The 16,372-nt window shown below is 40.0% G+C and overlaps 1 protein-coding gene across 40 annotated transcripts in view; it reads left to right on the forward strand.

Annotated features, from left to right (window-relative positions):
• The window catches only part of LPP (LIM domain containing preferred translocation partner in lipoma), a 760,918-nt gene that overhangs the window by 616,314 nt on the left and 128,232 nt on the right, over positions 1 to 16,372 (forward strand). For all 40 annotated transcript variants that reach the window (XM_086398886.1, XM_086398829.1, XM_086398964.1 and 37 more), the window contains one exon: positions 15,392 to 15,561. In XM_086398886.1, coding sequence (XP_086255012.1) covers positions 15,392 to 15,561 — 170 coding nt within the window. The remainder of the gene's footprint in view (positions 1 to 15,391; positions 15,562 to 16,372) is intronic.

Consider the following 16,372-nt stretch of genomic DNA (forward strand, 5'->3'; position numbering starts at 1 on the left):
GACAGACCCAAAGCAAAAACAACGCCCAGTTGTGGAGGTGACTGGTGATAGAAGTTAAGTCCGATGCAGTATAGAGCAATATATCATAGGAACCTGGAATGTTAGGTCCATGAATCAAGGTAAATTAGAAGTGGTCAAACAGGAGATGGCAAAGTGAACGTCGGCATTTTAGGAGTCCGTGAACTACAATGGACTGGAATGGGCGAATGTAACTCAGATGACTTTTATGCTAATGTTTTTCAACTGCTTTTCTGTTCCAGTTTCACTGTATCCCATGGACAACAACTTATTTTAAAGTTTTTCTTTAACAGAGATCTTCCCTTGTCTTTAAGACATACCATCACATCCATTTGTACCACCTGGACCAAGCTAAATTATTCCTCAGCATTTACACCTTTCAAATATTTATAGACTACCATCATGGCACTCCTTAGTCATCCTTTAGCCTCGTTATATTTACGTCTATAGCTTCTCTAATCTTATTGTGCAAGTCAGTCTCTCTAGTCTTTTCATATACTGTTCCTCTCCCTAGTGCTTCTAAGAGAACAGTTTGAGAATATTCCAGATGGGAAAAAAATAACCCCAACATGTTGTAACAGGGAGAAGAAAAACACACTGAATAGATGAAAGGAGCAATCTACAGGTTAATTAGTATTATGGCCACAAATATGTGCACAGTTTTGTTTCAGAAATAAAGCAAGCTGTATTTGTTGTAACTTCTTTGAACTTAACAGAATGCTGATAATGCCAAGCTGTGTTTACAGTCCAAATTTTTGCTAAAGACCTTCAACTTTGCACTCCCCTTGTGTGGTATCTCTTGCCCGAGACAGAACTACAAATAAAAGTACATGAACAGGAGCTGATGCAAGAGCCCACTACTGAGCTTATCTGGTTTTGTGCGGTTTCTGTGGATTTGCTTGGTGTCTGGGATCTCCCTATACTCGCCTTGCTAAGGGAGAGCCCTTAACTTATCTCACTAGATATTAGATGCTTGGGTATTAGTTATTCCATAAAAAGTAAGTGTTTACTGAATATGATAATCTAAAAATGGAAACCACATTATTACAAGAAGAATCACCCAGAAATACTCTGCTGACATAAACAGAACATGCCTATTGCCTGATTTTCTTATATTTTGTTTTATTTATAGCTTTTATAGTTTTTCAACAAATTTGGGGTCTTGAAAAGGTGTCCAAATATTAGCATTGAGCTTCTTCTCCTTACCCTCAGGCAGACTTAATCTAATTTCAATTTTCATATTCGCCTTATAAAATTCATCTTAGAATGAAAAACTGAAGACTAGGAAGGTGCTTAGAAAAACACTTCAAATCACTTGATTCAGTGTATTCATTTTATAGCAAGAGCTAGAAAGTATTCAATGTATGCCTCGGCCCAGGTACATTAGGGAAATGTTCCAGTATTTCTCAGACTCTCATATGAACGTGTTCTTTCAGTCCCCACCAAATCCTTCCTGCAGAACTTTCTGTGCCTTTCCTGTGCTGCTGTTCCATGATCTTACAGGGCCATAAGCTTCTACCAGATAGATACGTGATTTCTTGGTTTGTTCTTTTTATACAATATAGCACTGCACCTCAGACATGATGATAGCCAGTGGGATTTATTAGAATGGAATTTAAGCTCTTCTACCTTTAGACCCAGTGATTGTGCCATTTTGAAGGTGGCAAAGAAGGGTGACTATTTCCTCTCTCACACAAAGCAAGGTTGTGAAGGGACTTGTTCTCTGAATGAAAGAGGAGAGGGGTAAAGTAGGAACCTTCTCATGTTTTATTCAGATGCTAACAAAGAAAATTGAGAAGTGTGTTTCCTTAAATTTGACACCATTTTTATCCCAAACATTTTGGGCAAGTGATAGCAGACAATTGTGCAGGCTTTTTGAGACAGAGGAATTTTTCCAGGAGCGTAACCTCAGTGGGAAGTATTACCTAAGAGTAATGCACTGATCACTTTCAATCTTGCGTGTTTTCACAGACTGTGTGCATGCATACATGTGTTAGTATCTGTTCCTAAGACGTCACTTCAGCGCCCAGAGAGCTCAGTGTTGCTATGCAAGTGCTAGAGGTAGAATCCATGCCTACTGCAGTTTAGCAACGAGGATTTTACAGACACACAAGGGCAAAGATGGCCTAAAGATCTAAGATTTAGTGCCTTGGTCTCCCTCTGAGCTCTGATGTAGCATCATGTGTCAAATATTCATGGCATCCCTCTGCCCGCTCCACTGGGAAAATAATGGCATAGCCAGCATTTCCAAGAAGCTTACCTCCTCAAAATCTATCTACTCACATTCAATACTGCATTCCATCTTATAGTTTTGCATAGGAATTCCTCAAAATATGATCCCCGGATACAAGCCCCAGATATATAAATATTTTGTGCTGTATTGCGCATGTGATTCGCATTAATATTTATAACAAAATTTCTTTTACAGTGATATAGTTTGAAGGAATTCGTTACATTTTGTTTGCACTTACAGCTTTACATATATATATATTCCTCCCAGTAACACTTTGAGTCACTGAGTTGCTTGCCCAAAGTCACAGATATATGCATATATATATAGTAGAACCAGGACTAGAACTCAGTTCTGACCACAAACCTGCCACTTATTTCACTCAAATGCTTTTTGACCTAATATTAACAAATAAAATAAAAGTGGAAGCCAATCAAGTGACTGTTGAATACATTAACTCCAGTGGACAGATGGATTCAGACCAGCTTTGTTTAAACAAGAACCAGAAACTGACCTTCTTTTACCAAATGGTACCTCAGCAGAACCCAGCACCCCACATCCTGCTGCTGTTTTTTTTTTTTTTTTCCCCATTTTCAGAGCATTCAGATGTACAAATCCAAAGTATAACAGGCGTTTCAGACAGAAGTGGAATGGTTGTGCTGGTTCAGAGGGTAATGGCATTACCCTTGTTCTGGAATCATGTAGGAGTCATCCTTGTGGACACCATATTTTATTTACAATGAAACTTTACCTTGTGCTCAGGCCACAGCACCTACTAGTGGAAAGAAACTAGTATTTGATGCAGCCACTGGGAAACACTTTCACCCAATATAAGTGCTTGTTCCCTGGCAGCTCAATGGTAAAGAATCCACCTGCAAATGCAGGAGACTCAGGTTCAGTTCCTGGGTTAAGAAGATCTCTTGGAAAAGGAAATGGTTACCCACTCCAGTATACTTTCCTGGAGAATTCCCATGGACAGTGGAGCCTGGAGGGCTAGAGTCCATGGGGTCACAAAGAATGGACAGGACTTAGCGACTAAACGACAATAAACAACAAGTGTACTATGCTGAAAGCCTGAAGGCCTGGATTCAGGTCTCACCTTGGCTGTTGATTTGCTGTAGGATCTTAATCAAGACACTCCCTCTGTCTGAGCCTTTGCTTTTTCATCTGTAAATGAGGTTGGACTGAATGGTTTCTAAGTTTTCATGTACTATTACATTTTAGGATTTTTAAAATCCTTTAACAATGTTTATTGAGCATTTCAGCACTAAGTAAAAATCCAAAACCCCCAAGTAAGACTGAATGACTTCCCTGGACATAGTATCAAGTGAAAATATCACCCATCTCTAGGCCCATCACCAGGCTTGCAGGTTATGTGGCCCAGCAAAAGCACTAGGACTTGGGGTTAGATGAAGTGGGGTTAAATTCCAGCTCTGTTATCTACCTGTCAAGTTACGCACAACATTATTCCTAGGTTAACTTGTTAAAAGAAGATAATTGTCTTCTCTGGGCTTTAGTTACAAGATTCAAATAAGAACATGGAAATGAAGAAGTTTTATGTGAGCTTGCAGGATTTCTTTCAATCTTCATATACTTAAAATCTAAAAGAAGTAGCCTTAATTATAGGGTTCATTTTGCTCTTTTTGGTAGCACTGAGTGAGAAAGTACATTTACAATTATAAACCCATATGTAAATATAAGGAGTGCTTGTTAGTTAATAATATTGTAAAGAGAATATTATGGCTGTTGTTAGATATTGAAATACAGTAGCTTCAGGAACACTCAGTGGTAGATTTGCTCTTAAATAACCAAAAATACATGTGGAGATTTTCCACCTATAAAACTACAAAGTAACATGGCACACTTAAAGATTTCTTAGCTTTGAGTAGAACCTGAGGGAAATGCAAATTCTCAGGATAGATACCATAGAGCACATTTTAATCGTTAAGTCAAAAATAATCATTGCAGTCACAGTTTTTTCACTGTACTAGTAAACATTGTTTTTTTTACCTGTTAATAGATCAGTCATGAAATGAATTTTAAATATAAAACAATAGATTAAAATTAAGAATCAGACTATGAAAATGCCTATGTGTAACAATTAACTTGAAATAATGTTTTAGCCAAAATAGATACTAATATTCCTATTAGGAATATTGGAGAAGGAAATGGCAACCCCCTCCAGTGTTCTTGCCTGGAGAATCTCATGGACGGAGAAGCCTGGTAGGCTGCAGTCCATGGGGTCGCACGGAATGGGACACGACTGAAGCGACTTAGCAGCAGCAGCAGCGTTCCTATTAGGAATTTTGTAAGGCTTATGCAAGCTTACATCTGCCAGGCCAGAATTTTCAAATTCTGAAGCCAAAAGCCAGGTCAGATGAGGAGTTTAGTGGGTTTTAAGTCCAGACTGACTGAGTCCCAGTTCCAGACTCAATAGTTAGCTCTGTGGCCTTGGGCAAGTTATCTTGTCTCCCTAGGCTGCCATCTCTTATACTCTAATGAACATAATGGGAGGACCTATATCATGAGGGTGTTGGAAGGATTACTTGAGATAAAATATTTAAATCCTTAAAACAGTGTTTGGCAAATAAGTGCTGAATAAATCTTGACGATTATCATCATTCTGGGGTCCACAAATTTTTTCAAGTTTGGGATTAAATTTCTAGCACTAAATTATACTAGTACCACGTTGGTAAACATCTTATAACTGCCTCACAGATGCAACTGCCTCTTACCCTCACATGGACCACTATCTTCAGAGGAGAGTTCAGAGCATCCACCTCTGGTCCTCTTCATTTTAAGTTGTTCTCTGCCTCCTGTAGTTGGGGGGAGAAAGAAGCAAGGCCTGTACTCGGCACTTTGTAGCTGTTCCTGTCATTGAACTTGGTGACCAGATAGTCAAGGCAGTCATTGCATGGCCTTTTTAAAAAATTTGTTTAATTGAAGTATAGTTGATTTACAATGTTGTGTTAATTTCTGCTGTACAACAATGATTCAGTTATCTCTCTCTCTCTCTCTCTCTCTCTCTATATATATATATATACACACACACACACACACATACCCACACACATATTTATAGTATCAGCAATACGTGAACCGTGACTTCCTGATGTTCAAGCTGCTTTTAGAAAAGGCAGAGGAACCAGAGATCAAATTGCCAATATCCACTGGATCATGGAAAAAGCAAGAGAGTTCCAGAAAAACATCTATTTCTGCCTTATTGACTATGCCAAAGCCTTTGACTGTGTGGATCACAATAAACTGTGGGAAATTCTGAAAGAGATGGGAATACCAGACCACCTGACCTGCCTCTTGAGAAATCTGTGTGCAGGTCAGGAAGCAACAGTTAGAACTGGACATGGAATAACAGACTGGTTCCAAATAAGAAAAGGAGTACGTCAAAGCTGTATATTATCACCCTGCTTATTTAACTTATATATAGAGTACATCATGAGAAATGCTGGACTGGAAGAAACACAAGCTGGAATCAAGATTGCTGGGAGAAATATCAATAACCTCAGATATGCCGATGACACCACCCTTATGGTAGAAAGTGAAGAGGAACTCAAAAGCCTCTTGATGAAAGTGAAAGTGGAGAGTGAAAAAGTTGGCTTAAAGCTCAACATTCAGAAAACGAAGATCATGGCATCCAGTCCCATCACTTCATGGGAGATAGATGGGGAAACAGTGGAAACAGTGTCAGAGTTTATTTTTCTGGGCTCCAAAATCACTGCAGATGATGACTGCAGCCATGAAATTAAAAGACGCTTACTCCTTGGAAGGAAAGTTATGACCAACCTAGATAGCATATTGAAAAGCAGAGACATTATTTCATCAACAAAGGTCCGTCTAGTCAAGGCTATGGTTTTTCCTGTGGTCATGTATGGATGTGAGAGTTGGACTGTGAAGAAGGCTGAGCGCCGAAGAATTGATGCTTTTGAACTGTGGTGTTGGAGAAGACTCTTGAGAGTCCCTTAGACTGCAAGGAGATCCAACCAGTCCATTCTGAAGATCAGCCCTGGGATTTCTTTGGAGGAAATGATGCTGAAGCTGAAACTCCAGTACTTTGGCCACCTCATGTGAAGAATTGACTCATTGGAAAAGACTCTGATGCTGGGAGGGATGGGGTCAGGAGGAGAAGGGGACAACAGAGGATGAGATGGCTGGATGGCATCACTGACTCGATGGACGTGAGTCTGAGTGAACTCCAGGAGTTGGTGATGGACAGGGAGGCCTGGCGTGCTGCGATTCATGGGGTCACAAAGAGTCGGACACGACTGAGCGACTGAACTGAACTGAACTGAATGTATATATTACATTCTTCCGCATCGTGGTTTATCATAGGATGCTCAGTACAGTTCTCTGTGCTATACAGTAAGACCTTGTTGTTTATCCATTCCTTTTTATAGAGGCTGAGTAAAGGTAACCACTGTCACGGGACTTAGAACACAGTAGAAACTCAGTAAGTGTATCTATTGAGGGGTTGAGAGAATAACTGGATATATGACACAACTACTTGTTTTAAAAATAAGGGACTTCAGGCTCAGAGAATTTAGGAAACTTGTTTATGCTCCCACAGCTAATGAGTGGCAAGGTAAGCCTTGCAGTTCTGTCTGCTGCCTTTATACCGTGGAATACCTAATTTTGTTCAATGGGCACCATGTATTGTATCCAAAATTGCAAAGCAGTGTTGGTTTTTGTTTTGCTTTTGTTGTGTTGTCTGGTTTCCATTTATGTTTGTGCTTCTCCTCCTGAGACTGGAAGTTGTTGTCAGAAAGTGATTGTCCTTACCACCATGACTGTGCGTATTAGTTTAGTGAAGGTTAGAACCAGGGTGGCTGGTGGCCAACTCACTCCCTCTGCAGTTTCCTAGGATGTAGCTCCTGAGGGCCAGGACTTTGGTCCCAAACATCACCACTTTCTAAGAATATTCTGGATCAACTCCGCTTTGTAGAACACATGAACACGTGGTTTCCTTTAGGACAGAGGTCCCCAACCCCTCTGCACATTAGCATCATGATTTCAGTCCCCACTCCAGACCAAATGAATCAGAATGTGTCTAAGTGGAGTATGGCTATCTGTATTATTTTTAAAATGTACCTGGTGGGAAGCCAGAGTTTGAGGTTCAACATTTCAGGCTCTTCTCTGAAGGATCCTTACCTGTACTGATTTCTGCCTGTGTAGCCAATCCTGACGCTAAGCTCTCCTGTGGCTTGAGGGATTGGAAAAGTAATGCTCTACTGGCTTTTTTTTCCCTGAGAGTGGGAATAGATCCTGCTCCTCAGCAATGCTGAAAACATCACAGTTATGATTGAATAATGCAGTGTGTTCCTAGAAAACCATGTGCTGATTAAAAAGATGGGCTTTAGAAATCTGATCTGATTCCCATCCCAGTCTCGCCTCATTTCTACCTTTGAGACCTTGACCAAGTGATTTAACCCCTGGTTTCTCATCTATAAAATAAGAATAAAGAAAGATTGATGGCACTAAGTGAGATAATGCATGTAGAATACTTAAGGCAGTGTCTGCCCCAGAGGACAAAATACGGTAATTTTCTTTTATGTCTTTGTTATGCTTCCTTGTGATGTGGTATATTTATTTTAGTGAAACATGCTTGTTTTTGAAGCCCTATGTGGGACTCCCCCTTCCAATTTACCTCCTTACCTGAAGGTCCAACCTAAGCAAATATGTGAAAGTGAAAGTTGCTCAGTCGTGTCTGACTTTAGCGACCACATGGACTATACAGTCCATGGAATTCTCCAAGCCAGAATACTGGAGTGTGTAGCCTTTCCCCTCTCCAGGGGGTCTTCTGAACCCAGGGATCGAACCCAGGTCTCCCACATCACAGGCAGATTTTTTTACCAGCTGAGCCACCAGGGAAGCACAGAATATTGAAGTGAGTAGCCTATCCCTTCTCCAGCGGATGTTCCTGATCCAAGAGTCGAACCGGGGTCTCCTGCATTGCAGGTGGATTCTTTACCAGCTGAGCTACCAGGGAAGCCCAAGCAAATAGGTATCTGTGAACAAATCACCTCATGGTTAGACTTTGTAATGACTTTTACTAGTAAGTCACCAGGTTCTCCATCTCATCAGATTTGTTACGCAGGCCTTTGTTCACCCATTCCAGAACCATTCTTTCTGATGAATTTGGAGAACCTATTTTGTTTCCTTGTTACTTAGCTTAATTTCTTATTTTGTACTAAAATGCTTTTTATTGTGTCTCCTTCCAAAAGCTTTATATATTTACCACTGGTTCTAGTGCCATTATAGTCATTGCTCCTTTTCGTGATGTCCACGCATGTGTGCGTATGAGAGAGAGAGAACAGGGAAGAGAAAGAGAGAATACCCATCAGCCCTCTGCTTCTGCTCTCCATCCATGTGCCCATCGAATCTGCAAGCTGTCTCTGCAAGGACCATTTAAGCAATAACAGTGAAGTAGTATAATAATTTACACACAAGCAGTGACAAAGTTAGATATGTCCTCAGTCCAGCTTTTAATACATTATAAGGATTTCAGGATTCACAGAGCTAACTAGCACTGACAACAGGAGACTGAATATTGGTACATTATTTAAAAGTAGAGTCCAAAAAAATAGTAAATCTCAGTTTGATGTATGATGTATGGAATGTGATATCACACCTTAAATGGCTGTTTGTTGACATTCTTTGTGTGTTTTGTATTGTCTAAGGCCATAGAGCAGTGCCATATGTTAAATTTATTTACAGCACAAAAGAAGCCTGTTCTATATATAGGCGGGCTTGTATTTAGTGTGTGTGAACTGCTTTCTCTGGCTTAATGCTGGCAAATTATTTTATGGTAACTTAGCTGATTCTCTTCATTTATGTTATCAGTGGATGGAAAGCCACTGAAAACTCTTCAGTCTAAGACATAAAGAGACAGCATCAGGGAAATTACTGTTGTTCATGAAAAAGTAAGATATATTATGATGCCACAGAAATTTCTTTTATTTTTTCAGCCAACTCATAGTTAACAATCTGTCCCTTAACTGTCTTGCATGCAGATGAAGTGTTTGGGTAATAGCTATCAGCTGTTATCCTGACGAGCAATATAAAAACATACACCTCTTGGAACAGCAGCATGACTTGCCTGAATGTTGTAATCACCTGGAGAGCTTTTAAAAAGTCCAATCCTAAGACGTCCCAACTCAGTCCAAGGAAATCAGAACCTCTGGAGCTGGGACCCAGAGATCAGTGTTGTTTTTTTTTTTTTTTTTAAATTCTACAGATTATTTCAACATACTAGCAGGGTTGAGAATCACTGTCCTAGGACTTAAGCAGTTTACAAAAACAGGTTGTCTATTATTACATGTATTAATACTACACGGCTCCATAAAGTAAAAGCTGTGCTGAATAGAAAGTGCATCATCCTAGAACCTTCAGTGAATGGCATATGGACCTGTCACATGAAGAGTACAAACTTGTTCTATGATCCTTTTATACCTTCAGTGAAAGATAATTTCTGAATAGATTTAACAGAAGCTGTACTTTAGGAAGATAACTCCAGTGGGTACACAAGGGTAAAATGGAGCGAGCTTTCTTCTAGGAATAACTTGCTATCATTTCACTACCCTGGTATAACCTTATTGATTCAACTTCTGGAACAGGACTTTGTTCAGAATATATTTTAGAAGGTACTTAGTAAGAAAGCCGATACATCACACAATTGGCATATAGAGTTTCATTACAATATTTAAAGATAGACTATTAATTTTGCTTATGCCTGAAATTTCTGTCAGTTAGCAAGGATGCTATGAAGACAAATGTGACCTGGCTTTATGTCTGAATGAATAAATATACTAGTTTACTTTTTTCTTTTTTTATTTATTCTTTTTGTGAGTGCCACATGGCATACAGTATCTTATTAATAGTTTCCAGGCCCTGGATCAAAACCTCACCCCGAAGTAGAAGTGGAGTCTTAACCACTGGACCGCCAGGGAAGTCTCCGTACTAGTTTACTTTTGATGCTGAATAAGGCTTCAATTTGGGAGTATGTTAACTTCTTTTGCCATGGCACCAACTCTCAAAAGTACTGTGGATATTTTCAGTCTCACCTTGGAAACAAGTAGGGTTTGCAGAAGGTGGTCTATGACTTACTGTATTAATTCTGTACTTGTCACAAGGACATCATTTTTAAATGAAATTGTATTTTCATATTGTGCAGGAAATAAATTGACATGTCAAGAAAAGAAAGCTGAAACCATTAAAAAGGAAAACCCAGATCCCACTAGTTTACCTCTCTAGTTTAACTAGATTTGCCTGTAATGTCATTCTGTACCCATGCCATTCCTAAAGTGACTTTTTCAAAAACTAAACTTCTAGACTTAGCTCAAGTGGTTCAGTTCAGTTCAATTCAGTTGCTCAGTCATGTCCAACTCTTTGCGACCCCATGAACCCCAGCACGCCAGGCCTCCCTGTCCATCACCAACTCCTGGAGTTTACCCAAACTCATGTCCATTGAGTCAGTGATGCCATCTAACCATCTCATCCTCTGTCATTCCCTTCTCTTCCTGCCTTTAATCTTTCCCAACATCAAGGTCTTTTCGAATGAGCTCAAGTGGTAAGACCACCAGAAAGCCTTTCCATTCCCTGTTGTTTAGTTGCTAAGTCATGTTCCACTCTTTAGCGATCCCATGGGCTATAGCCCACCGGGCTCCCCTATCCGTGGGATTTCCCAGGCAAGCATACTGGAGTGTGTTGCCATTTCCTTCTTCAGGGAATCTTCCTGGTCCAGGGATCGAACTTAGATTGGCAGGCAGATTCTTTGTTACTGAGCCACCAGGGAAGCCCTCTTTACATTTGTAAGAGGGAGTAAATCAGAGAGAGCAGAACAATCAAGAATTCATTGCAATGGCCCATGAAAGATAATAAGCCCAATGTGGTCAGCAGACATGTGAGGGAAAAGAAGCATTTCAGAGATTTTGCAGAGATTGTGATAGTTGCTGGGGTAAGGGAGATGAAGCGGGAGTGGTGGGAAGAATCTCTGACTGGCTCCATGGTCGATATAAAGCCATATGTACAACAAACAAAAATACAGGGACATGTTTTTATTAGTTCAGGCATCTCAATTCACTGACAGAATTCTCCCCAGGCTGTCTAACCCTCTGCCATTAGGTTACTATACTGAGCTTTGCCAGTAAGCTCCTCTCACCAGCCTTGGGTCTGATCTTGACCCTTAACTTCCCATTGGCCCCTAATCAATTATGTTTCCTTCATGCTCTGATGCCTCCAAATCCGGTACCATTCCCCTGGTTTTTCTCCTTTAAAAGCACTGAGATACTTCTCTCTAAGATGGGCAGCAAGATCATGGGATGCTTTTAATGATGAGTAGCACCAGCCCCTCTAGGAGCAAGGATGAGCTATGCTAGAGTAACTTTCTTTCCATTGTGAATGTCTCCGTAAAAGGCATAGTTTGTAAATTTTTGTTAATAAAAAAGGGAACATTCGGGCACCTTTTCCGTCCTACTGATGTGTAGTGCTATTTTTAATTCTTGTTCTCCACTCTTTTTCTGTGCCTGTGATTTTAAAGGTGCCAGACTGACTGCCCTCAAGCCTGGTGTCCCCGATTTCTCCCAAGAATAGGAAAAGTACAGGAAGCAGCAGTGCTGGTCATGTCTGGGTCTAGCATATTAGCCTGGCCCACTCTGGAAGAATATTCTCCAAAATATAAAGGAGAAGACTGTTCCTTGTGAACACAGTCCATCTGCTTTCATAGCTGAGAGGACAAAACCTTGTTGTCCTGCCAGGACAAAACCTTGTTGTTCTGCCACCCAGCCACTGCAGAGGTTTTGGATCCAGGAAGCCTAGCCACTCATCCCCTCTTGTGGAAAAACTAGAATGTTTTCTCTCTTCCATCCCTACCTGTCACAATTCCATCCTTTAAGGTTGGACTTAAATGCCTCTTTCTCCACAAAACCTTTCCTGAGCCATCGCAGGTGTAGTGTTCCTTCCACATCCCCAAAGCACTTTCTCAGACGACACCACATTTTGTCATATGACTATAGGATGTATATAGTCTCGCAGTTAATGTGAAAGGCAGTGACGTGGTCCGGGTATCATACAGATTTTGTGCTGTGTGCTAAGTCTCTTCAGTCATGTCCAGCTCTTTGTGACCCTGTAAACTGTAGCCTGCCAGGTTCCTCTATGCATGGGATTCTCCAGGCAAGAATGCTGGAGTGGGTTGTCATTTCCTTCTACAGCATAAATATTGTAGAACTGGACAAAAAGTGAATAGCTAAGGAATGCCTATTAAATACAGTGAGAATTCCAAAGCTTATCTGACCTTCATCCTGACCTTCAGGGCTCTGTTCTGACCTTTCCCGTTTATCAGTGATTGAAATATTCCCCTAGATCCTCATCGGTAGCTCTCAAACTCTCCATAAACCATGTAAGCTCCAGCCTTTGGATTCCAGATTTGACACTTTGGGCAACCATGCTCTGAAATCATAATCGCTACCTCTACCTGCCTCATCGACCACCATGACCAATAGTCAATAACTTTTGCCCAGAACAATTTTTTTTCCAAAGTGTGATCTACAGATCACTGGTAGTCCCTGATGGAGTCTCAAGAAGTCCAGTTTGGTGTCTACAAAAGGAAAGAGTAGTAAATAATTATTTTGTTGATTTGCATTTAATGAATATAAAATTATAATATTCACAGGAATCCAATATGCTTTTAATGAATCATCACATTCTTAATGATTGCATATGTGCCACGAAACCTGTGTGGATTGGTGGTGTTTAACTGATGTTCATTAACAGTGCCATTCAGCTCACAGTATTTTCATAATAGTATTTTTTTCCTGCGGCTGCTAAACCTACATTATAAAAGGATTATTATTATTTCATTACACTATTTGTTCACTTTTCCAGACTAGATCAGTGATTTGAATGATTCTTTTAAAGTGGAACAAATAGTCATAAAGACAATACCATAAAGATCAGTTCAGCTAAATATTAAAAATGTGTTAGTGAACATGATGTTAGTATAAATACTGGAAATGAATCTATATACACTGGAGTGAATGTGATTACTTTGCACAAGCAGTCGAGAAAAACATTTTTGAAAGCTGTGATTATGATGTAATTTTTAAAGTTATATGTTATGGATTAGTGATCCATTTACCTGCAATTTCCAGTATGTTCTTTGTAATGAAATATTATCAGATAGTGGCATAAAGTCTCAAGACTTTTAACATCCTTTTCAAACATAATATAGTGAACTTTCTAATAAACCAGTTAAGTTTTGTTTTGTTTTGTTTTGTTTTGTTTTTCTGAATAATCACAACAGTGGTGCCGTATGGTAGTCCTAGCTTTGTTACTGAAGGGAATGACAGTCTAAAATTTTAAAGTACTTTTCTAAGGTTATACATCTTATAATAAAAACAGATACAAGTTTTCTCTTTGAATAAATTTGTAAATCAAGCCACGCAGTTTATTAAAGTTTATCAAATGTCAAGAATATGATATCAAGACTTCAAAAAAATATCAAGTGCTGAAGAGTTTGACATTTTTTTCCAGCATTTAATATTTCTTATTCTTTAGGAGGAAAATGTTCTATAGTTGGGTCTATTCTTTAGGGGGAAAATGTTCTAAAGTTTGGGCTATACTTAAATTCTGCAACAAAATATATTAAGAAATACTTCCCAGGACCAGTGCAACCAGAGGGAATTAGAAACACCTTTGCCTCTTTGCTCCTGAGTTGAAATATTTAACCCCCATCCCTTTTAGGTGTTAAATGGTAGTCAATCCAATGTGATGGAGCACTGAAAGCAGTCTTTAGTAAGAGATTTATCCATAATGTCAGCTCTGTGTGCAATCCTGATGCACAGAACTAAGCAGAGGCAAGACAGCAGAGTGGTTAGGACCATCAACACTGAAGTTAGACTGCTTGGGTTAGAAGGCAGTTAACCACTTTTGTAACCCAGTTTCCTCATCTGTAAGATAAGAATAGCAATTACTTGCCATATAAGTTATTGTGAATATGAAATGAGTTAATATATATAAAGCACCGAGAAAAGCACTAGGTTTGCTAAAGCTTATTTGTGAAAGTCTGTCAATTCTTGCTGACATTTCCAATGAACTTGTAATAACCTGTTAAGACTTTTTGCCTTCATAGAAATAAAGAATAAGAAGGGGAAAATGAATGTGACTGTGGCCTCTGGCTTAAGATTCCCAAAATGAAGTCAATTATGGATATAGACTGTAGCCAGCACAATGCCTTTCCATTACACAATTTTTTTTTTGAAATTACATTTTAATGTTCTAGTTAAAAACTTAATGCAGTTTTTTTTTTTTTTTTTTCAAGCTAAACATGATGTCCATATGTGGTCAGGAGCCCCAGGGATCAATGTAATAATGCTGAAAATTTACACAACACTGGGCTGGACAATGACAATCAAAACCATGAGGGACTCAGAACCCTACAGTCTGTGGAACTGTTGCATGATTAAGGGATATTCAAACTGTAAACAGATTTAGAGGCAATGCTGAGTTGTAATATCTTAAAGGGTGTCAAGTGTAAGAAATGAGATGCATTTCTTGAGACCTTAAAAGACAGAACTGGGACTATTGGGTAACAGTGAGGAAGCATTCCAGCTCAATATGAGAAAAAACAATCAGTGCTGTCTGGAAATAAAAGAGACTACTTTTTTTTTTTTTAATCTGCCTGTCACTAAGGACTGGACACAGAGGCTTTGCAACCCAGGCTTTTATATAAGGAGCTGAAGTTTGAGTTTGGACCCGGTTTCCTCACAATCTAACTGGTAGCTCCAAGGAGAAAGAATGCTGTGCTTTCCACTCCCACCATCCTTAGTCGAGTTTCTCTTACATTTCTGTGTGAGATCAGAGGCAGAGCATTGGCCTCCACGTCAGAAGACCTGAGTTCTACTTGGTCACTTCCCATGGGACCTTGTCTATGAGAGTCAGCTCCTCAGCTGGTTTGTAAAATCCCCACAGTGCTGGCCTCGTGGTGGCTGCCGTGGTCACTGTGATCTTGATGATGAGGGCAGTGGTGGTGAGCCTGTTGCTGCTGTTGACTTGACAGATGTACTGTGTCACCCATGGTGTCCTCTTTAGAAGAACTAAAGGTGTTCTTTACAGTCAATCCCTCTTTTCTTTCAGGCCGCTGTGCTCGCTGTGGGGAAAACGTAGTTGGGGAAGGGACAGGATGCACTGCCATGGATCAGGTCTTCCACGTGGATTGTTTTACCTGCATCATCTGTAACAACAAGCTCCGAGGGCAGCCCTTCTATGCGGTGGAAAAGAAAGCCTACTGCGAGCCCTGCTACATCGTAAGTTCAGATTCGGTCCTCGGGTAATTTACTAGAATGACTTCTAAGGCAAAATATCGATCACTCCAGATCAAATGTAGCCCTCTGGTCTTTGCTTCTGATTAGATTTCAAACTGTGCTAGTGTATAGATTGACATATCTTAATTTTTATCCCTATGTCCCTTGTTAATTTGAGGTCAAAAGGTGCATTGGCTGGGGCTACCGTTCAGTTAGTGGTCTGCCAGGAAGATCAGCGCCCTGGGGCTTACAAGCATATATGTACAAGCTAACATGTTCCCCCTTGAAGCATCAGGTTTCCCAAGTAGCAGAGTCACACCTCTGATTATTAAGCCTCACTCTGTATTTGATGTCATATTTGTAGAGAAACATGTTGCAGGGCCTTGGGAATTGTAAGTACTCTTTCAAACTCCTGGGATGATTGAATCACCTTCTTTCTACCCAGAATTTCTCTTACCTGTCATTGTTATTTAGTCCTCTAAGTTGTATCCAACAATTTTGGGACCCCATGGACTGAAGCCCCACCAGGCTCCCTCTGTCCATGGGTTTTCCCAGGCATGAATACTAGAGTGGGTTGCCATTTCCTCATTTGCTTCTCCAAGGGATCTTCCTGACCCAGGAATTGAACCCATGTCTCCTGCATTAGCAGGTGAATTCTTTACCACTGAGCCACCAGGGAAGCCCTTAAACTGTCAAACCCAGCAAATTTTCAGTGATGCAATTAGATAAACTATTGATATTTTATAGTACCTTAAAGGAAAATAGTTGTGCTGTTTCCTTTCCTTAAATTCACAATTATATTTTAATAACATAG

This window comes from Bos grunniens, chromosome 1, assembly GCF_055505025.1.
Source record: "Bos grunniens cultivar Pamir isolate PY7600 chromosome 1, Bosgru_T2T1.0, whole genome shotgun sequence".
NCBI lineage: Eukaryota > Metazoa > Chordata > Mammalia > Artiodactyla > Bovidae > Bos > Bos grunniens.